The sequence below is a fragment of the Lytechinus pictus genome, chromosome 2, assembly GCF_037042905.1.
Source record: "Lytechinus pictus isolate F3 Inbred chromosome 2, Lp3.0, whole genome shotgun sequence".
Classification (NCBI taxonomy): domain Eukaryota; kingdom Metazoa; phylum Echinodermata; class Echinoidea; order Temnopleuroida; family Toxopneustidae; genus Lytechinus; species Lytechinus pictus.
Window position 1 is genome coordinate 28,005,639 of NC_087246.1, and position 23,981 is coordinate 28,029,619.

The 23,981-nt window shown below is 35.4% G+C and overlaps 1 protein-coding gene across 2 annotated transcripts; it reads left to right on the top strand.

Moving 5' to 3' along the window:
* Window positions 1-3,002: 3,002 nt before the first annotated feature.
* Window positions 3,003-22,016, top strand: LOC129273146 (hydroxyproline dehydrogenase-like). Of its 2 annotated transcripts, XM_064114743.1 has the most exons (10): window positions 3,008-3,586; window positions 9,018-9,205; window positions 9,667-9,802; window positions 12,046-12,147; window positions 15,084-15,158; window positions 15,698-15,844; window positions 17,816-17,945; window positions 18,861-19,011; window positions 20,761-20,849; window positions 21,750-22,016. In XM_064114743.1, the coding sequence occupies exons 1-10, from the start codon at window positions 3,116-3,118 to the stop codon at window positions 21,923-21,925; spliced, it is 1,665 nt and encodes a 554-aa protein (XP_063970813.1). In that variant the 5' UTR covers window positions 3,008-3,115; the 3' UTR covers window positions 21,926-22,016. The 2 variants fall into 2 exon arrangements, with proteins under 2 accessions (XP_063970817.1, XP_063970813.1); XM_064114747.1 differs by lacking the exon at window positions 12,046-12,147 and having other exon boundaries at window positions 3,003-3,586.
* Window positions 22,017-23,981: the final 1,965 nt, after the last annotated feature.

Below are 23,981 nucleotides of genomic sequence, written 5' to 3' on the forward strand. Positions count from 1 at the left end.
TGTGAACAGGATTCTTTGCGGCAGTAGCGTGACGAGTACAAGAAAACGAGGGGCACAGTATGGCGCATGTGCTAAAAAGCTGCTTAATATAAGTCGCGAGCGAAGCGAGCGAGAAAATATCACCTTTTCATGAGAATCTAACTTTGAGATATTTTTTGACATTATATTCAGTAAATAAAATCATATCCTTCACTTTTCCTTTGCTTTTCTTTCCTCCTTTTTTTTTTTGCTCTTGGCTGTAGAACTTTTGGGGCCATGGCTCAACCCTTCCATATTCATATACGGCAGTGCAATGCGGTTGGGGTCTTGATGAACGCCTTTTAAACCTCGCAGATTGCCGCTATTTTTAATAAAATCGCGGGTATATACAGAATATAGCTTTAACGCAACACATTTATTCAACCCAGTTGCGTAATGAACCAAATATTTTGAGGGGGCAAAACAAAGCAATGTAGGAAAATTTGCAACAAGTCGCCAGGGAGCAAAGCGAGCTGCAAAAAAAGTGCCTATTGAAATTAAATTCAAATTATGTGATAGATTTTTCCATTATATTCAGCAAATAACACATTTCATTGTTTCCATTAATTTTATTATACGTTGTCTCCTATAATTATTTCCTCTTGGGTGTGGAACCAAGACCCCCGCGCCTATATGGCAGTGATTGAACGTAAAGCTTAAAGTAGGAAGGGTCCCTATAAAACAGGGGGGCGTTATAGAGCCATTTTAATGTTATAGATGAAGAGCCCCTACTGCGTGTGGTCTGGGGCAAAGCCCCGGTAGCTTATTTGCATAAAATTTAGCAAGCTAATAGCACAATGTTGTATACTGTCCATCTTTCTTCCCGCTCTTTACTTCCAATCCTCGGCAGCCCGGTCGTGTTATACTGTTATTAAGGTTTTTTGTCCCATTCCTTTGTTTTCCAATTTAGCTTTTGACTAATTCCATTCTACCTTCGTTTCCCGCTATATTGTTTGCCACTTTGTCATCCATTGATTTATTTCCCATCATGCTATTGCATTGCATAGGCCTATTTCGGAATGATTTGTTCTTTCTAAAATGTTCTTCTTTCGTTCCTTTTCCCGCTTAATTCCTTCCTTTTTCATTAAAAAAAAAAAAAAAATTCTTTGTTTTCTTTTCACTTTTCCCTTTCCCTTTCCTTGTCCTCCTTTCCTTTTCCCCTTTCCCTTTCTTTCTCCCTCCCTTTTATCTTTTTCCCGTTTTTTTTTAATTTTCCCGGTGAAATCCGCCAGGGGGGCAGCTTGCCCCCCCCCCCTGCCCCCCGCCTGTTACGCCACTGTTTCATTCTTGTTATTCCCTTTTCGTCGTGAAATTTTTGAGGGTCGACCTCTTCAAAGTGCTCCCTCATTTTGTACTCCAGAGTGCAGTGGCTGCAGAAGGAGGGGGGGGGGGGGCAAAAGAACATTTGGGGGTGAAGGCGAACACAATTTTTGTGTGTGCCTGTTTTACAAAATCGAGCGCGAAGAGCGACCTAAAAATTGTAATACAAGCCTCATTGACTTGAATTGATACAGACCTGTTAAGGACTGCACTCTTGAATATGATATTTCACTAAATAAATAATGCGAGCGCGAATAGCGCGAGCTGACATTTTTTTCTATATTGAGCACTCGTGAAAATGTAGGATGTGTATCTCGCTAAAACAATTAAATTTTTTTGAATAATGAGAAAAAAAAATGATATGTGCACATTGACTTGAACACTGGATTTTTAAGGTCCATCATACTGATCATATATACTTATCTCGATCAACCTTCACCGCGCGCGAATCACGAACGAAATTTTGAATTTTATAAATTATGATGACCTGAAAGATTAGTATTAGTGACTGACATTGTAGGGAGGTAACCCATTCATTTCATTTCATTTATTTCATTTTCAACATAATAAAAATAAGACAAATACATTTTTATCGCAATTCCTGTTCGATGAGTTGCTCAATATGCTGTGAAGTCAATAGGCCTACAAAACGTATTTCAGCTCAGACATCGAGCTTTCAGTATTTTGTTTGATTAAAAAATTGATTTAAATTTTTTAAGTACTCTGTATTTTAATGTCCGTTTTATGGTCCGAATATCAATATTTTCAGATTGTGGTGCGCGCTCGTATTATTTGATTTGTCTTCGTGCATTCTATACAGTTCTCAAAATACGGGTCAAAATATTCCTTTTCAGGTCTGATTGCCATAACGTATATCAGCTAGCGCTGCGCTTGCATAAGTTATATATACCTCTATATTAATTCTTTAACTAACTACTTAGAATCCATACAAAGCCATACAAAAAATATATATAAAAATTGGCCAGCTATTCGGGCACGCATTGATTATAAAAGTCAAGTTTCAGGCTTTAATATCAAGTTTCGCGCTCTCATTAAGCTTGCTAGATTAGATAATAACGTTTTTATGAAGTCCTAATCACTAAATTGTCCATTTTTGTCAGAATGGAATATATCGACAAGTTATCGCGTTTAGGAAGAGAATTAGGAAGATAGTCATTTTCATTTGATGACAAAATAAAATGTCCCTCCCGGTCCTAAGTCAAAATAATAATAAACAAATATCAGCTCACGCAAGTTTGCGCTCGCACCTTTTATTAAGGTCCACTTCACAATATAGTGCTTGAAATATAGTGTTCAAATCATTCTGATCTTTTGATTCTCATCGTGCTGAGTATATTTTGAACTTGATTTGTTTCTGAGAACCATGCGAATGTGCATGCCTATATAGGCCCCTTAGTTCTTTTTATCAAGCTTTAATTTCTCGAGTTTTAAACTGATCATTTTTGCAATAAAATAATTAATCTCCAAGAGAAAAAAACTTTTATTCCTTTCAGTAACGAAAAATATTGGTTAGAATAATTCTTCGTCTTCATCTAAGTAATAGTATAATAATTTCATGATGACCCCCGGGGAAGGATATAGGGCTCAGCCGGCAAGCTTGGCGGAAATCTGCGAATTCTGAAAGTATGATTTCGATACGATGCATAGCGCCATCATCAACTTCACTTACCGTACAAAACTTTGTTATTGTTTTCATAGATATGCAAATTAGCTAGTCTGAATTGTTTGGCGAGGAGTAATATTCCTCAAGACAACTATGATTGGGGCACGGATTTCCCTGATTAGGGCAACTGGACGAACCTACAGTTCAGTTAACATAAATAGATGTCTTTCTTATCAGTTTTACTACCACTACCACTGGCAACAAGATGTAACGGGGAGAAGTCGCAATTGTGGAGCGGGAGGCGAAGCTGGAGTACGTGGGCAGCAGTGGACGAGCTCTCGGCAGGACATCTCGAGGAGCTCCCCCGCCTTTGGTGGCCTGCGGCTGTGGAGCTCTCCGAGTTACAGACAGTATAGCAGCGGCCGTCTCATGAATGGATTCATAGAAGACGATCTACTTAAGAAAGACATATTGGTTGAGGGAGCAGATGGTAAATCGCCTCCTGTTATTGACTTCAGCAAAGCAGAAATAATTTTTAAACAGAAGGCAACTGAGGAGCTAGCAAGGAGTCTGGTGGTGCTGCAAATGTGCAGCTTCAACTTTTTTGTTGATAATAGTTTGAAGGTAAGACCAAGTCGTCTGGTGAGGTCTGGAGGGGGGCGGGGCAGGAGAGTGGTAGAGGTGGATGGGATGGGATGGGGACTGTCTCCCTTGAGACTCAGCTGGGCAAGAGCTATAGGTAAAATTAATTGCATCATTCTTGCTTAAAAACATATATCTTGTTTAATTCAGATTTCTATATTATAATTAGATAATTATCTACAATACTATATTCTCAGCACATTTTCTTTGTTATGATATGAAAGTTGTAATATAGTTTTTGATAATTATAAACATGCTCTACTGTGTAAGACAAGAAAAAGAAAAAAAAGTTTCTCTGTCAAAATGTTATATATATGTTTTTTCTTTCCTTTAATTTATGTTTGATTTTGTATGTAGGCCTAATTGTTCTAATATGACTCATAATTGTTTGTATATATCATGATTTTGTTGATTCCATAATGAATGAATATAATTTAAATGTATTGAGTACTAGTAAGTCTTATTTCAGATATTCTGACACTGATATCGCCTGTTTAGTATTGTCTTACCAGTTAGTGGTCAGATCATAAATTGTCAGTAGTTTGGGTGACAGGTCATTTGAAAGGGGGAACTCTAGGAGTTGAGGCTGAAAATGATGGATTTGATAAAGTAAAATCAGGCGACAAAAAAAAACCCAAAAACAAAACTGAAATTTTTATCAAAGTTGGACAAGGAATAACAATGTAAGTATGATATTTTAAAGTTTTGCATTAATATTCAGTTAAGGACGTTCCACAGTTAAAATGAAGTCCATGTCATTTTCACCAAATTTTGCAGAGAGTTACTTTGGTATCTATGCATTACGAAAATGCAAAAAATAATATAGGTTCATGTGCTTATTTTTTTTCTACGGATATCTTCAAAGTCGCTGTATTTGAATGATATGCAATCTTGCCCAATCAAGAGAATCATGCCTCTCTTAGACCTCACGAATTCAACAAAAGAGTTTAAATCATCTTTACTTAGTGGATACCGCATCAAACTTCATCAAATTTTCAAGATATATAACAAAGTGTATACCAAAGCAAGAAAAAGTCTTTTAATTGGTAAACTATATCCGTTTGGAGTCAGCAGCGCCCTCATTTGGCAAGAATGGTGCAAAAACTCGGAAAAAAAACAAATCTTCAAAGACGTGAATCTACTCAAAAAATGTATAAAGTATTTTGTAAACTGCACTTTTTTCAAAATCCATGTCATTTTCATCAAATTCGGCTAAATTGTAGAGGAATGCATATCGAAGGTGTAGGGAAGTTTAAAATATGGGGTCCATGTGCTTGTTTTTAAACTATGAGTGTCCAAAGTGATGCAAGTTGGCATGAAAATCGCCCAATATGCGCCGAAAACGTGCAAAAGTCTAATAATGCCGTCTAAAATGGGAATGGTCCCGTAGTTTTGCCCCCAAACATTCAAAATCCATGTCATTTTCATTATACTCTCTAGATTTGTAGGAGAATATATTCTGAAGACATTAAAATATTAAAAATATGGGGTCCATGTGCTCGTTTTTAAACTATGTGTGTCCCAAGTGTTGCAAGTTGGCTTGAAAATCGCCTAAAAAGCACCGAAAACCTGCAAAAGTCTCTTAATACCAATACCCTCTAAAATGCAAATGGTTCCATATTTTGCTCCCAAACATTCAAAATCCATGTCATTTTCATCATACTCTCTAGATTTGTAGGAGAATATATTCTGAAGACATTAAAATATTAAAAATATGGGGTCCATGTGCTCGTTTTTAAACTATTGGTGTCCCAAGTGTTGCAAGTTGGCTTGAAAATCGCCTAAAAAGCACCAAAAACCTGCAAAAGTCTCTTAATACCAATACCCTCTAAAATGCAAATGGTTCCATATTTTGCTCCCAACCATTCAATATCCATGTCATTTTCATCATACTCTCTAGATTTGTAGAGGAATATATTCTAAAGGCATTAAAATATAAAAAATATGGGGTCCATGTGTTTGCTTTTACACTATCAGTGTCCAAATTGTTGCGAGTTGGCTTGAAAATATTGAAATCCACCTAAATGCGCCGAAAACGTGGAAAAGTTTAATAATACCGTCTAAAATGCGAATGGTTCCGTAGTTTTGCTCCCTAAATTTCAAAATCCATGTCATTTTCATTATACTCTCTAGATTTCCAGAGGAATATATTCTGATTACGTTAAAATATTAAAAACATGGGGTCCATGTGCTCGATTTTAAACTATCAGTGTCTAAACTGTTGCGAGTTGGCTTGAAACAGCCCAAAATGCGCCGAAAACAAGTAAAAGTCTGATAATAACGCCCAAAATGTCTAAAATACGATTGGTTCCGTAGTTCTGCTCCCAAACATTAAAAATCCATGTCATTTTCATCATACTCTCTAAATTTGTAGAGGAATATATTGTGAAGACGTTAAAATATTAAGAATATGGGGTCTAAACTGTTGCAAGCTGGCATGAAACAGCCCAAAATGCGCCGAAAACAAGCAAAAGTCTGTTTATACCGTCTAAACTGTGAATGGTTCCATAGTCTTGCTCCCAAACATTGAAAATCCATGTCATTTTCATCATACTTTGCACATAGATACTTTAGCACCTGAATATTCCAAATATGATATTAGTATGGGTCCATGTGCTTGATTTTTTGCTATAGAGCTTCAAAATTAACCCAAAATGGATGATGTTCTTATGAATTGCGCATCCAACAGAATTTGGCATTTTTAGACCTCACGAGATCACAACAATGAGTTTAAAGCCCTATTACTCAGTCAAAATCCATGAAAATTTCATCAAATTTTGCAATATGATTAATAATTGTATCCGTAACATGAATAATCTATCTATATTGCTGTCAATTGTTTGCTCATTTAAGTCTAACAACACTCAGTTCTTAGAAATTGCGGGAAAGATACTCTACCTCAAAAATTTCAAATTTCAATAACAAACTTGAGAAGTAAAAGAAATGCTGTACTTTATTCAAAACCCATGTCATTTTCACCAAACTTTGCAAAGTTGTAGAGGAAGGTATACCTAAGAGGTGCAAACATTAAAAATATGAGTTCATGTTCTTGTTTTCAACCTATCAGCACTCTTATTAAAGCAAATTTGCTTCTTAAAACACCCGAAAACGCGCCAAAAGCAGTATCTAAGTGAGGAAAAATTCCGAACCACTTTTCCATTTATTCAAACTCGGGGTCATATTCATCATACATTGCAGCACTACAGAGAAACTTTTTTGAAATTGTAGAGGAATAAAAAAAATGGTTCATGGAATAATTCCAGTTTATTAGCTTAATAAAATAACACATCAGATCTGCAGTTAGTACAGATAAGGAGAAAAATCAGCTCACATTACCTCCAGCTGATTAAATCACCTGCTCATCCATTGTGACGTCAGCGCGCAGAGTGTAAAATATGCGCAGATCGTGATGCGCACAAACATAACTGTGGAACGTCCTTAAAACAGCAAAATGTTGTTTGATTATCATCTATCTTATTCTTCTTTACATAGGATTGACTACTACTTTAGTGTTTAAGATATTCATTGCTGCATCTTCTTTTGTTACAAAGGAGACTTGTTATACACATAATGTTTGTTGCTTAACGTTAAAATTCAACAACTTTAATTATTTGAATTAGATTTTGCTGAAATTTTCAGCATTTACCTCACTTTGTTTTACTCAATGCGTATTGTTATTATTTCTGCTTGGGGGAACATTTAAAGAGCACTGAATTAAAAAAAAACCTTTTTGATTAAGATACTGTTTGATAAATGAATTTTGGTATGTTTTTTTTCCAAATACTTACTTGTTATGGAACATCTGATAAACTTTCAACATAGATTCATTCTAGTATAAATCTTAGGGATAACGTCAGTTATGTTAATCTAGCTTTTGATGAATACCTTTAATTGTTAATTTTTATAATTTAATTTGTGTTATAAAAACACTGATGGAGCCGTCCAGCTCTTTTTATATCACAATGGTTTATAAACTTGTAACAATTGGTGCTTGATTATGCCAAGGGGATTATTCTATCCAGCAGTCCCTGCTGCAATTGAATACACCAAACCAAGTGAATATTTATGTTAAGTTTCTCTGTTATTATTGTCCAAATTCTTTAATATTAAGTCATTTTTGTCTCGCCTGAATAAAGTTCGGCAGAGACTCGGTGAGCACTTTTCATGTTGTTGATCTGTTATAGTGTGTTGGTCTGTTGCAAAAGTGTTTAAAGTTTTTGTTCAACTTTTGTTGATTCTGCATCAATTATGTTCATACTTATGACCATGTACATATGGTCCTTGGGTAATACCACACGTAAGCTCATGAGGATGATGGGGTCAAAGGCCATCTAGGGGTCAACCAGAAAATGATATGAGGTCATGTCCTTTTAGAAGTTTTTTTTCAACTCGCTCTCATTTCTTTAATTTCTGCATTAATTTTGATGGTTCAAATGATCCTTGGGTAATACCACATGTTTGTTGATGAGGATGATGGGGTCCAAGGTCATAAGGGTCAAAATGTCAAGTTTTTGTTCATCTTTCTCTCATTTCTTTATTTCTGTATCAATTATGTTAAAAACTTGGTACAATTGATCATTGGATAATACCACATGAGTGTTCATAAGGATGATTGGGTTAAAGGGCATCCAGTGGTCAAAAGGTCAAAGGATATTAGGTCATGTCTATCCTTTTTTTTCAAGTTTTTGTTTAACTTGCTCTCATTTCTTTATTTCTGCATCAATTGTTTTTGCAATTGATACAAATGATCCTTGGGTAAAATCAGTGTACAATGTACATGAGGATGATAAGGTCAAAAGGTCATCTAGGGGTCAAAAGATCATATTGCATATTTATTTATTGCAAAATCAGGTGACACATGTGGTATGTGAACCACCTTGTTCAACAGAATATATTGCTATCGTAATCAATTCATAACTGAAAATATTATACCATCACATCAGTTCAATGTAAAATTCTGACCCTACTCTTTTTCCACTAGATTACAATCAAGTGATGGCAGAAATATGTGCTTTGGAGGCTTTATACCTTTGCTCCATAGAAACTCTTTACCTCTGCTTTGCTCCATTTTCCCCACATTCGGTAGGATTCTTGCCAATTAAATGATGACTTGGCTTATTCAGCCAGAAGCCCTCGATTGGTAACATAACATTTGCTCCAACGACAAATACTCCGGGCTTTATTTTGTCAATTAAAGATATAGGGTTAAGGTGAACATTGCAGTAGGGTTTTATGTTAGGTTTAGGGTTAGCTTCAGGATAGGGAAGAGCGTTAAATCCAGGGTTGAAGTTGGTCATTCCATTTAGTGTGTGGAATTTACAGCGGAGCAAACGTCGTACCCCTTGATTACAACCATGCTGTCAATTCCAGGGATTGAAAACAATTTGTTTCTTCTTTCTTTGCATGCTCTTAGCTGATGAGCTTAGGCCTTCGGGTCTTGGGTGATACCCTCTTTTCAGCACTCATGAAAGCATCCTTCTATGGCCAGTTTGCTGCAAGTCCGCAGTCCGTCACCCAGGTAGCCAAAAAATTCAGCGATGCCGATATTGCCCCCATGCTTGCCACAACCGCTGAAGAGAAAGTGGGAGACAACCCAGATATGTGAGTACACAAAACATCAATTGCGGAAGTGTTTTATGGTACACCATGTGTAAAGTCCTGGAAGGACTGAGATAAGAAAAGTGCTATCTGCATAGGGCGAAGTTGTATTAATTGAATGATGAGGTATAAAATAAAACAATCGTATAAGAGACAAAATCAAATTATTTCTGATAGGGCTTTAGCAGAAAATGATGCATTATTGAATGAAAATATTAAAATACAAAGCACTGTAGTGCAGAAAGGAAAGAGAGAATAGAGAAAGAGGAATTAAAAGAAGACGAGCAGGAGATAAAAGAAACAAAAAAGGCATCATGGCCAGTAAGAGGAGTGCAGGAGGCCATGGTTTTGGTGACCTTTGGCTATTTCAAGGCCTACTTTCACTGTACATCACCTGTCCATGAAAAAAAAATATTTTTTTCTTGTTTGACATCCAATGAATATATTCCCTCCCCCTCTTTCAGCATAAATGAGGCAAAGTATGATAGGAATGTAGAAACAATGCTTCTGTGTCTGGATATGCAGCTTGAAGTTGCCCGGCCCAATCAACCAATCCTCTCTCAACTCAGAGTGACATCGTATATCAAGGCAGATCTTTTGGTAGGTAACTGTAACCTTGACATTTCCTTTTGAAAAGGGGGAACAGAATGGGTGCCTCTTTCAAATGAGTTCTATGCATCAAATAAAATAAAAGGGGATGTTCACCCTGACGAAAAGTTTATTGTAAAAACTGCAGAAAAAAATAATAAAAGATATTGGTGAGTTTTGAGGAAAGTCCATCAAAGATTTAAAAGTTTTTAGAATGATTTTAAACTTTTTTTGTGATGTCATATGTGAGCTGCTTCCCATGTATTGGGAATTTTAAAAAGTCAATAAAATGTCATTTTCTAAAAAAAATAGAATTGAGTTTTATTGTACGTTCAGTATACCAACAGATAAATTATTTTCACATCCGCACCTGAAAGAATAAAATTTGTAGTCATCATGAACATTTAAAAAATGGGAATTTATGCATTTTATATTACATAATATATGGGACAGCTGCTGGTATATGACATCACAAATAAAAAAAATCAAATTCCAATAATAATTTTCTTGATCTTTAATGGATTTTCCTCAAACCTTCAACAATCTTTTTAAATTATTTTTTTGGGTATATTTTACAACAAACTTTTCATTAGGGGGAACTTCCCCTTTAATAAAGTTAAATTTAAGATTGCTTTCTGGTTAAATCATAGATAGCAATTTACTTGAATTTTCTGTGTATTGCTATAGATTATGTTTCATAGTATATATCCATCCAGTTAATTCTATCTTATTGGCCAAAATCTAGCCCCCCTTCCAATTTCAAATTCATTGTATTTCCTTCAAAGAACTTCTGTACTTGATTGAATCTAAAACTTAAGGGTAAAATTAGTTCCCTTGAAGGGAAATCCAAATGGTATGGAAATAAAAAATTAAGATAAATATAATGGTGACAGTTTGAAAGAAATAAAATGTACAAGGTTTTTGTCTCGCCTGCATAGCAGAGCGAGACTATAGGCGCCGCTTTTCCGACGGCGGCGTCAACATCAAATCTTAACCTAAGGTTAAGTTTTTGAAATGACATCATAACTTAGAAAGTATATGGACCTAGTTCATGAAACTTGAACATAAGGTTAATCAAGTATTACTAAACATCCTGCCTGAGTTTCAGGTCACATGACCAAGGTCAAAGGTCATTTAAGGTCAATGAACTTTGGTCAAGTTGGGGGTATTTGTTGAATTACTATCATAACTTTGAAAATTTATGGATCTAGTTCATGAAACTTGGACATAAGGTTAATCAAGTATTAGTGAACATCCTCCCTGAATTTCATGTCACATGACCAAGGTCAAAGGTCATTTAGGGTCAATGAACTTTGGCCAAGTTGGGGGTATTTGTTGAATTACCTTCATAACTTTGGAAATGTATGGATCTAGTTCATGAAACTTGGACATTAGGTTAATCAAGTACCACTGAATATCCTGTGCGAGTTTCAGGTCACATGACCATGGTCAATGGTCATTTAAGGTCAATGAACTTTGGCCGTGTTGGGGGTCTTTGTTAAATTACCATCCTAACTCTGAAGGTTTATGGATCTAGTTCATAAAACTTGGACATAAGAGTAATCGAGTATCACTGAACATCCTGTACGAGTTTCAGGTCACATGACCATGGTCAAAGGTCATTTAAGGTCAATGAACTTTGGCTGTGTTGGGGGTATTTGTTGAATTACCATCCTAACTCTGAAGTTTATGGATCTATTTCATAAAATTTGGGATATAAGAGTAATCAAGTATCACTGAACATCCCCTGTGAGTTTCAGGTCACAAAATCAAGGTCAAAGGTCAGTTAAGGTCAATAAACTTAGGCCATGTTGGGGTAATCGTTGAATTGCCATCATAACTTTGAAAGTTAATGGATAGAGTGAATGAAATGTGGACATGGGTGTAGTTGACAAGTCTTAAGTCACCGTTCAAATGTCATCTATGGTCAATGAATGTGGTATTATGTCATTATATGAATGGTGTTTTTGTGAATGATTATTTTATAGTAGTTTTCAAAGTTAGCACTGCTGCTATATTAAATCGCGTAATGCAGGCGAGACTGCCAGAGGCGTTCCACTTGTTTGGTTTGATTTCCCTTTATGCTTTAATACATGTAGATTGAAAAGAGGTTTCAAACAACTGCTACATTTTAAACATGTATTGTAATTCTAGGCCAATATTATTTTGGAGAAAACATAGATTTTTGAAAAGTCATGACTATATTTGAAAAGGAATAATATGCATTGATTTTTTTCTGTGTCCAACCTTAATAGGCCAAACTATCGGATATTCTTGCAACCATGGATAACAACTTCTTGATGGACAGCCCTGTTTGTGTTGCTAATTTTAAGAATGGTCTAGATGGCAACTTAATGGTGTGATATAATATTTTACTTTTAATTTTTCTTGAAAAATCATGAAGTACCTATATGAACACAAACACGCAAAAAAAGGATCAAATTTTTCATAATAACCTTTTTCATTATATTTCTTCAGATGAAGTAAAAATTGTGATATAATGCAACATATCAAAGTCATAACATAAGAAATGCACATCTTGTCACTATGCACTCAGTAGATGCATGGCATATTGTACAAATAATGAATGTTTATGAGTGCAATGGACAGAATACTTCATGAGGTGAAAGATGAAATGATCCATTCAGCGAGGCGTGGCCGAGTTGAATGGATCATTATTTCATCTTTCACCGATTGAAGTATTCTGTCCATTGCACGAATGAAAAAAACATTCATTATTTGGTTTATATGACACATAAAAATTGTTTTTTTTTTCATGTGAAATTCATGAATTTCGATGCAAAACATGCTCATGCAGTGCAAGCTCGGTCTGTTGATTGTTACGTCATTACAACATGCGTATTTATTTGTCTATGAGCTGTCTCGGTGCGCGCGTGCAATGGACAAAATCGTATGGATCCAAAATTGCACGATGAATGGATACAAAATTGCACGGTCTGATGACGTCATTGCAAAATGGGCTGAATGAACGATATCAAACAACCAATCAAATCGCAAGGATCTATCTAGGTGTCATATAATATGTCATCACGGATAAGATTATAAGCCAGAATGCATTTCATTTTCATTCTCATTGTTATTTACACTAATTAAAAAGAGGAAGTTAATCAGTCAAATCTCAAAACCGGGTTCTAATCAACTCAGGCTGAAATGTGTCAACTAACTGATGATGATCCACAGCATTTATATTGCACCATATTTCTAGGTGCAGCTAGTTAGGCTCATCCAATTAAGCTAATTATGACACATCTGCTGAAATAAATGAGTTTTGAGAGACGATTTGTTCTCTTTTGTTTTATGTTCATTTTCATCTTCTGCTTTCAATTAGTAAAATGGTACAACGTGAAATTATGGACTTGTTCCTTTTGCACACATTGATGTTCGTTTTATTACTTACATTTATAGAATTCGATGTTTCATCTCTATGTGCTAATGATGTTGGATCATCTGATTTTTAAAAATACCTCCCGTTTCTCCTATACACTTTCCTCACATTCATTAAAACTTATATACAATGAATTAACTTAGTAGATGTGCAGTGCAGTCCTTCAGTTTTTCATTCAGAGTTCTGCCTGTTTCTCCAACAACAGGCAGAACTCTGAACTACCGACTGAAGGAACAGAAAAGAGCCTGCAAATTGAACAATCCATCTGTTTTAGCTGTAGCACAACACACCCTCAATATAGGTCACAACATTGGATGGGATGATTACTCTGTCCCGTATTCTGAAGTCGGGTTTAACTTAAACTCAGGTTTAAAGCTGTGGTTTAAGTATGGATAGCCAATTGTTACATAAATCACTAACGGTAGAGATATCATATTTCAGCCCATTTGGCTCTCAAATTATTCATAATTGTCTAGGAAGTATAAATAGATGATTGTCTTCACCATCAATGAATCAGGAAAGAGCACAGTAAACATAAGAAACATACACTTAATAAAAAATTTTGATACTTTTGGCTTCCCATACCGGTACTTAAACCACAACTTTTTTTGCACTTCAGCGTTTTTTATACCATTTTTTGGAAGAGCATGATGAAAAACCCCCACAACCCAAATATGGTGGGTATTAGTCCTTGGGGCCCCAAGATATGACCTCATGAATACATAATTAGCTCAATTGAAGTCAATGTATTCATGAGGTCATATCACAGGCCCCCATCGACAGATTCTCACCAAATGTTGGAAGTGGGGGTTTTTCATCATGCTCTAGCTACCAAAATATGGTATCACAAATGCTGAAATGCAAAATAATTTTTTTTGGTGACGTCATCACTTTGGTACTCTATAGAGACTCTGGAGTCTGGGATGGTATTCTGGAACACTGTCATAACTTTTGCTATAAATTTTGTTGTTTCCCTCCAAGATGTAACACCGCTATGATTATCACAAATCGGTATTCTGAACATTGTCTTTTCCCTGTCATATCTCTCTAAGTTCCGCCCATTTTTTCGGAGGCGAACCAATCAAAATCACCGTTAGTTCCCAGTTGGAGTCCTTATAATGGATAGGAAGGCCCAGCGGCATGTGAGGCATATCCTCAATACAGAAGCTGGCATCGCGCAACGGCACGTATATTGATGCGCTTTAACAAAGAGAGAGTCAGGTAGCTGTGAAGGGTTTTTAGATGAGAGGTAGAAACAGTGGAAAACAGAGAAAAAAAGGAGGAATTGATATGTAAAACTTTTTAAAAGTCATGGATGATGAGTGAAACTAATACCACAATCTAATATAATAGTATGTGTGATATTTAGTTGGCAGGGTATCAGGATATTTGGTAATAAAAGATATGACAAAATTTATGACTGCTAGACCCTGTCATACATTTTGTCATATCTTTTGCTTTTTATATTGGGATTATGCGCATTTAAGAACTGCATATTTTTGGTGCATGCTAAAGACTAGAGACAAAATTAATGACAGGTTTTATGACAAAAGTTATGGCATCTATCAGAATACCGATTCTGTCATATCTCTGAGGAAAGACAAAGTATGGAGAAAAGACATAGTTCCGACTACTGCCCCTTGATATCTATTGTCACCCATCTTTGGGCTAGTGATCAAGAGACTTGTACATTTTTCATCATTCATCATTAGACTTTCAGATCCCCCTTTTTATAATGGTGCTTTTATCAACAATCCTTTTTTTATTTGTAACCTAATTGGTTTAGAGTTCTTTTTCAAATAATTTTGTCAGGTGAGTGAGGGTCATTATACTCTCATCTGAATATATACAAAAATGTTTGTATATGTTATTGTTTATATTTTGTAGGATATACCAGAGTTAACTGATGCTGAGTTAACCCATCTCAGGAATGCCCTTAAAAGAATGGATGTTGTTCTACAGGTAAAGCACACATCTGTTTCTCTTTTCTCCATCACTTCTTAAAATGCCAAATTGAAGACTTGTTTTGTTTGAACTGAAAAGGATTTGTCACAGATATGTAAAAATGTACATGTATGTTGACATAATGAACAACAAAGCAGAATCACATTACAAATATTGTACTTGCACAATTTTATTACCTGGAATACCTGTAAAGATATCTGTCTGATATGATAGGGAAGATATTATATTGAGCCCTGGAAACTCAAAAAAGGAGCTCAGGAAAATCCCCATTTGTTGCAGCATTAATGCTAATCCAATGTCGCAGATTCGGGTAAAAAGTTAGGAAAGGTAGCCCTTGAAAATTACTACTTTTTTTTTTGCCTGCTGTCTGAAGATTATCTAGATGCTTTATTGGTATTTTTCTCTTTTGACAATGTCATGAAGCAGTCAGACAGAAGCATACTAATATATAGAAGAGGATGCTATGAAAGAGTGTTTGAAATTTTCTGATCATTGATTTCCTGGCCATCACATCTATTTTTTTTCTCTTATGATAGAGAGCTTTAAAGAATGGAATAAAGACTCTGGTAGATGCCGAGTATGTGTCTGTCAATCAAGCAATGTCACTGATAACACTCGCTATGATGAAGAAATACAACAGCAAAGAACCACTGGTGTGGAATACATATCAATGCTATCTAAAGGTAAGGGAAGCTGTCCTGATGTCACATACATGTGGGGGCAAAGTTCAAGACATCTGTCAAACTTATCTATCTTCATTGTTGAGCGTAATGTAGTTTTAATTCAAGAGTATAATCATAAGTATATACTAGAAATGTAATTTCATTTGATATAAAAGTAGAATGCAATGTGTATATAGTGTCGTATAATGTAGCATAATAATTCAAAATAATATTGTAATTTAATGAAAGTCAAATAAATAATTTGTCCAACTTCTTGTAATGTAATGTATATGTACATGCAGTACATGCAGTAATTACTAGTAGTTCATAAATTTGGAATCCTGCATTTGTGTTTGGTTTAACATTACAGTATCAAATTTTGAGAGTATGTGGATAAGAGTTGGGTTTGGTTAGAATAAACAAAACTGTTATAGTATTCATAGATCATGCCAGTTCACATAGATTTGCATTTAATGTAGTCCTATGAATATTAAATTGGTGAATAAAAAACAGAATATGTAAGAAGATTAGGATGTAATTCCATACTATATCAAGACCGTCAATTGAGACAACTAGGCCTACATGACATTTATTTTCCCAAGTTGGATATTGCTCTTTCTAATTGGATATTCAGTTCCCAATTATGACTTTTGGTCTATGCTAATCGGATATTTGACATAACAATACAGACGCTTTGAACCTACATGGACATTTGAACTCCATTAAACAAATATATCAGGCTTTGAGAAAGTATAGTGGAATTATTTATCCGAGGCTGGTCTGGCAATTACTATTTTTCCCCGAGGGGCGAAGCCCCGAGGGAAATATAGTAGTTTTGCCAGTCCAACCGAGGATTAATAATTCCCACTATGCTTTCGAATGAAACGCCTGATATATTTGTTTTATATCCTACTTTTAATAATTTATAACCAAAATCTATGCACTAAGCTCGCAAATTCCGGTTACTTGCGTTGAATTACCTACTTTTCTCCGAGCCATGCACCGCGCTAGCGCTCAGCGGAACGCAGATTAGTGCCTGCGCCGACGCATCGCTGGACTTGCGCCCGGGAGAGAGAGCGCGCTATACGCTAGCCAGTGCGCCCGAGAGTTTAGCTAGATATCCAGTTTTGTGAAATAATGACGTCAGAATATTGGTATATCCAAAAATATATCGAGGTATGACGTCACGCAACATCATAGTTGAAATATATTCGGTCACATGATGCTACTTGAACCAATCACTATACAGGATTTACTCTATGTAGGATATAAACTCGGATATCCATATTCTTACGTGGACATATATTAACGTACAACATTTGAAATGCCTACATGGACGATTGGTTCCAATCAATGGACATTTGACCTGGAAAACTTATACATAGGCCAGAAACCTATTAAGTGTCAACAAAATGCTTGATTGACTTCTAGAGAATTGTAATCCCATTTCAATATATTGAAAAAAAATCAAGCAAGCACAATGTAAAAAATATCAAAATCAGATATGCAATAATGAAGTTGAACAGATTTCTGTATTCCCAAAATTTGCTGTTGGCAGATTCACTTGTGTATCTCAATTTTTATAGATTTGACAATAAGGAATCTTTGATTTGATTGATTACCAATAGGTAATGAAGATTCTACATAAAAACAAATTCGCATCATGTTATTCATTGTTAAGAAGGAAAAAACAGATATTTTCATTCTATTTATAAAATAGGAAAAGAAGAGTTTGTGGCTGACATCAGTTTCCTATTTGAAAACTGCATGTTTTATTGTACTGTTTTGTGAAATTAAGCCTGAAACTATAAAGATAGATAAAATTCTCATTTTACATCTGATTTTGCTGAAATTTTCAGCACAATGCTTTTATAATTTTTCTTTATTCAATCCTTGGCTGGATTGGACTTGGACTTTGATGAACAAAATATTAGGCCAGGATTTAATACAAAGCATTGTTTTATACTCACTGCAATTTTTGTTTTAATGTAGGAGGCTATGGCGAACATGAAGAAGGGCTTGGCAGTCGCAGATGCAGAAGGGTTTAAGTTTGGAGTGAAGGTGGTAAGAGGGGCGTACATGGAGTATGAAAGAACTACTGCTAGGTCAGAAGGCAAGCCAGGTCAGTAGTGTGAAGACCTGCTAGAGACATCTAGTGGTAATGGTTATGATGGTGATGGTGAAGAAGGAGGAGTATAAAAGGAGGGAGGATAAGGAGAATAAGGGATGATGTTGGTATTGATAATTGAGGTTAATATCAAGCAATGGTATTAAAATAAAGATTTAAAAAATGATATTAGAGAAAATGAGGACTTATAACTTAGACTTAACTTATACTTATAACCATTACTTAAGGACATTATCCACTGTGGATGGTAATGGTGGTGGTGGTCCTGATGATGGGAGTGATGAAGAAGCAGAAAAAGGAGGGGAAGAAGATGGAGAAATATATGGGGGATGATATCATAAGCAAGTCCTGAAAATAGGAGGAGGAGTAGAAAAGAGAGGGAGAGGTTTGTAGCATACAATGGTAACAAAGGTAATGTTGGAGAAGGGGTGTATAAGGATACATGCGAAAAGTGATATTGATGGCCATTACTCAAGACATTAATCACAGTTGTAACATTGGGGATAGTAGTGGCGGTGGTGATCATGTTGATGGTGATGGTGATGATGGTGATGATGGTGGTGGTGGTGGTGATGATGATGATGGTGGTGGTGGTGATGTTGGTGATGATGATGATGATGATGATAGTGATGTTGATGGTGATGATGATGATGATGATGATAATGAAGATGATGATGATGATGATGGTGATGATGATGATGTTGGCGATGATGATGATGTTGGCGATGATGATGATGATGGTGGTGATGTTGGTGATGATGATGATTACAATGATGATTATAATAATGATTATGACTGAAACTGATTATGATGAGAGAAAGGAGGGGAGGAGCAGATGGGGGCTACCTTGAGGAGAATAAAATTGCCTATCTTTCAACTGTATCATTATTTACCAAAACTGATCTACAGATCCTGTGAATGCTACCTATGAAGATACCAATAACATGTACAATGACGTGGTGGCCCATCTTTTAGAGCGCATCCATGAACGTGGCAGCAACACTATCAACCTTATCATTGCAACACACAACATAGATTCAGTCAGCAAAGCAATGAAAAGGTATACGATTATGAAAGTTCATCTGTGTTGGTAAAAGATAACGATTTTGTTGAACTTTGGTTCACAACACAAAAAACAGAAAATAACGAAGAGTTACCTCGAAATTTTCGAACTCTTCGTTATTTTCTGTTTTTTGTGTTGTGAACCAAAGTTCAACAAAATCGTAATGAAAAGGTATGTGAATATCTTGTTGGACAAGAAATTTCTTGATTGAAACCAATTCTGAATTTACAAATAACACAATTACCATAAAAAAATGAATCGCATGTTAAATGTTTTATTTCGTGAATTATTCATTACTCCGATTTCTATACTTGCTTTAAATGTGTTTCATTTGACTTTTGATGTTGTTATGTTTTGTTATAAATACTTGATTTGAGAGAAAAATAAACAATGAATGAAATAACATAAAAAAAGAACTTTGACAATATACTTGAAAAGGCTTACAATTGATTTGAAAAGAACTAGCAACTGTTTATAGGAGAATAGATTTGCAAAGAAATTTTAAACGTGTTCAAATTCACTTTTCAACAAAAACTACTGTCTGTGACAATGAAAACTGTTTGAAAATTGCAATCATTTATAAACCCTGGCAAAATCGCACCCCAATGCAAGCTACGTTTGCAAGCATTTGTTTATCAGTAAGTCAAACACCTTGGGGTTTTGCCACTGTAAGATTGATCAAAACCATTATTCAATTCTGTATACACATTTTACACTCCCACAATTTTTGTCTCACCTGCATAGCAGAGTGAGACTATAGGCGCCGCTTTTCCGACGGCGGCGGCGGCGGCGACGGCGGCGTCAACACCAAATCTTAACCTGAGGTTAAGTTTTTGAAATGACAGCATAACTTAGAAAGTATATGGACCTAGTTCATGAAACTTGGCCATAAGGTTAATCAAGTATTACTGAACATCCTGCCTGAGTTTCATGTCACATGACCAAGGTCAAAGGTCATTTAGGGTCAATGAACTTAGACCATGTTGGGGGAATCAACATCAAAATCTTAACCTAAGGTTAAGTTTTTGAAATGTCATCATAACTTAGAAAATATATGGACCTAGTTCATGAAACTTATACATAAGGTTAATCAAGTATCACTGAACATCCTGCATGAGTTTCACATCACATGACCAAGGTCAAAGGTCATTTAGGGTCAATGAACTTTGGCCGAATTGGGGGTATCTGTTGAATTACCATCATAACTTTGAAAGTTTATGGATCTGATTCATGAAACTTGGACATAATAGTAATCAAGTATTACTGAACATCCTGTGCACGTTTCAGGTCACATGATCAAGGTCAAAGGTCATTTAGGGTCAATTAACTTTGGCCAAATTGGGGTATTTGTTGAATTACAGCCATAAATTTGAAAGTGTGTTGGTCTAGTTCATAAAACTTGGACATAATAGTAATCAAGTATCACTGAACATCCTGTGCGAGTTTCAGGTCACATGATCAAGGTCAAAGGTCATGTAAGGTCAAAGAACTTTGGCCACGTTGGGGGTATTTGTTGAATTGCCATCATATCTCTATAAGTGTATTGGTCTAGTTCATAAAACATGGAAATAAGAGTAACCAAGTATCACTGAACATCTTGTGCGAGTTATAGTAGTTTTCAAAATCAGCACTGCTGCTATATTGAATCGCGTGATGCAGGTGAGACGGCCAGAGGCATTCCACTTGTTATTAAGAGTACTTTTCTATGTTTAAAGACTTTCATTTTATTCTCTGCACCTAAATTAGGATGTGGGAACTAGGCCTAGCACCAAGAGAAGGTAGTGTGGTCTTTGGTCAGCTAATGGGAATGTGTGATCATGTATCTTATGGACTAGGTAAGCTTCATTTGTTTTAATATTTAAGTAATTCTTTTGTAAATTTATTATCAACAAGAAATATATGTTAATGTTATGTTAATAGTGACCATTATGAATAGTGGTCATTTTAAATAGCGGTCCATATGAATAGCGGTCATTATGAATAGAAGTCATTATGAATAGCAGTCATTAATTATTATAAATAGCAGTCATTATGAATAACAGGCATTATGAATAGTGGTCATTATAAATAGCGGCCATTAGGAATAGACGTACTTATGAACAGTGGTCATTATGAATAGCGGTCATGAATAGCAGTCATTATGAATAGCGGTCATTATGAATAGTAGTCATTATGAATACCGGTCATGAATAGTTACCATTATGAATACCGGTCATGAATAGTTACCATTATGAATAGCGGCCCTTATGAAAAGCTTTCCCTATACCAGTCTTTATGACTATCAGGTGGCCTATTGCTAAAGGCCACCACACACCTTACGACTGGTCCACAATGCAATTTTGGAACAAATCACAATTTGCTCATTTTCTGAAAATGTGAATGAAAAGTATCTATTTATTTGAGGGCCAAATTAACTGAAAGAATACTGATATAACAAGTTTGGTTGATTGAAGACCTTTATTTTGAAATAAAGGACAAGTTAGTTTCACATCATCGCCAATCGTACGATTGTTATGACGTCATTACGACTAGATATTAAATTCGCTTTTATTCTAATAAGGATGATACCATAGTCACAGATTTGAACATATACGATGATTGAGAACATTAGACAGTAAGATATTCCATGTCTCAATATTAGCATCAAATTCTATTACATTTTATTTCAAAATCGGGTCGCAGACCAATGGCAAGGTGTGCGGAGGCCTTTATAAATATCACTTTATTTTTTGTAGGGCAAGCTGGTTACCTGACATACAAGTCCATTCCATTTGGAAGCATAGAAGATGTGTTGGCCAACATGTCCAGACGAGCACAAGAGAATAAAACTGTCTTCCATCGATTGGAACAAGAGAAGAAAATGCTCCGAAAAGAGATCAGCCGTAGAACTTTTTCCTTTGCTAATAAATGAAGTTGATATGATTTCATGTTACATGGCCTTTTTGTAATACATTTTTCTAACACAGGTTAAGGTATAGTAGCAGTATATATATAATTTTTTTTTGAAATTCTTATGAAAGTGTTACGATATTGAACAAATACCGAACAAATAACAGAGAAAATTTAGTAAAATTATTATTTTTTTTTTTTTATTTACAGGTAAACAGATCATACACTAAACAAAATGATAAATTATCTTGCATATCTTGAAAGGTCACTTCTGGTTAATCCTTTATTAAATCCAAATAAAATCCAACTTGGCTGGCAATGATTCCTTAGATTAAAGTCCATAGTGCTGCTGATGACGGAAGCGATTTTGAAAGGCGAGGGATATTTACAGTCACTGTAGTGAGTTGTAATGTCCAAGAAGACAAAGTTGAAAAAGATAAACAGTCAATTTCAGCTATGGGTTGAAGAATAATCTGTAGAACAGGTTGATGATCTTAATGAGAACTGAGAATTTCTTTCTCAAAATAAATGCAAATGGTTAATTGATGGTGTGCAAATAATTACACAGAAGTTTTATTCCAGGTGGAGATAAACTATGCTGCTATATGAAGACTGCCTTGAAACTCTCCATCATCATCCTCATCATTTCACTATCCCTATTATCTGCACTCGAACCACTTCCGTCATCTAACTTCGTAACCATATTTTCATATCATTTTTGTCTCACCTGCATAGCAGAGTGAGACTATAGGCGCCGCTTTTCCGACGGCGGCGGCGACGGCGGCGTCAACACCAAATCTTAACCTGAGGTTAAGTTTTTGAAATGACAGCATAACTTAGAAAGTATATGGACCTAGTTCATGAAACTTGGCCATAAGGTTAATCAAGTATTACTGAACATCCTGCCTGAGTTTCATGTCACATGACCAAGGTCAAAGGTCATTTAGGGTCAATGAACTTAGACCATGTTGGGGGAATCAACATCAAAATCTTAACCTAAGGTTAAGTTTTTGAAATGTCATCATAACTTAGAAAATATATGGACCTAGTTCATGAAACTTATACATAAGGTTAATCAAGTATCACTGAACATCCTGCATGAGTTTCACATCACATGACCAAGGTCAAAGGTCATTTAGGGTCAATGAACTTTGGCCGAATTGGGGGTATCTGTTGAATTACCATCATAACTTTGAAAGTTTAAGGATCTGGTTCATGAAACTTGGACATAATAGTAATCAAGTATTACTGAACATCCTGTGCAAGTTTCAGGTCACATGATCAAGGTCAAAGGTCATTTAGGGTCAATGAACTTTGGCCAAATTGGGGTATTTGTTGAATTACAGCCATAAATTTGAAAGTGTGTTGGTCTAGTTCATAAAACTTGGACATAATAGTAATCAAGTATCACTGAACATCCTGTGCGAGTTTCAGGTCACATGATCAAGGTCAAAGGTCATGTAAGGTCAAAGAACTTTGGCCACGTTGGGGATATTTGTTGAATTGCCATCATATCTCTATAAGTGTATTGATCTAGTTCATAAAACGTGGAAATAAGAGTAACCAAGTATCACTGAACATCTTGTGCGAGTTATAGTAGTTTTCAAAATCAGCACTGCTGCTATATTGAATCGCGTGATGCAGGTGAGACGGCCAGAGGCATTCCACTTGTTTTATAAATAATTGCAAGTCATAGCAACTTTAACAACTCTGTGTAAGTGACTTGAAATACAATATTCTCACAAAGGTTGCTGTATAATTTTATAGAAATTTTTATGAAAAATATTTGAAATTCAATTGCAAGTAAGTCTAATGATATTGTGTATTTTCGTAGTTTGTAATTATACAGGTTTATACCAGATTTGAGAATTATTATGTAATTTTTTTTTTCATGCACTGATCAATACTAATGTGATTTTCATTGTTAACTTATCACCACTGCCACCATTTTAATTATCATTTTCATAACTGCCTTTTTTTGGACATCATCACCATTGAAATATTTTATTCTAAAAAAATCAAATTAGAAAGATAAATTGAATAATAATTAAAAAACTTCCCAGTTCCAGACTTGTGCA

What these genes read in the sequence shown, in the direction of transcription:
- LOC129273146 (XM_064114743.1), top strand. Translation starts at nt 3,116, where the DNA reads ATGATTGGGGCACGGATTTCCCTGATTAGGGCAACTGGACGAACCTAC. An exon ending in GTCTAGATGGCAACTTAATG is followed by an intron (nt 12,148 to 15,083) that starts GTGTGATATAAT and finishes TATATTTTGTAG; the next exon opens with GATATACCAGAGTTAACTGA. An exon ending in GTCAGCAAAGCAATGAAAAG is followed by an intron (nt 19,012 to 20,760) that starts GTATACGATTAT and finishes CACCTAAATTAG; the next exon opens with GATGTGGGAACTAGGCCTAG.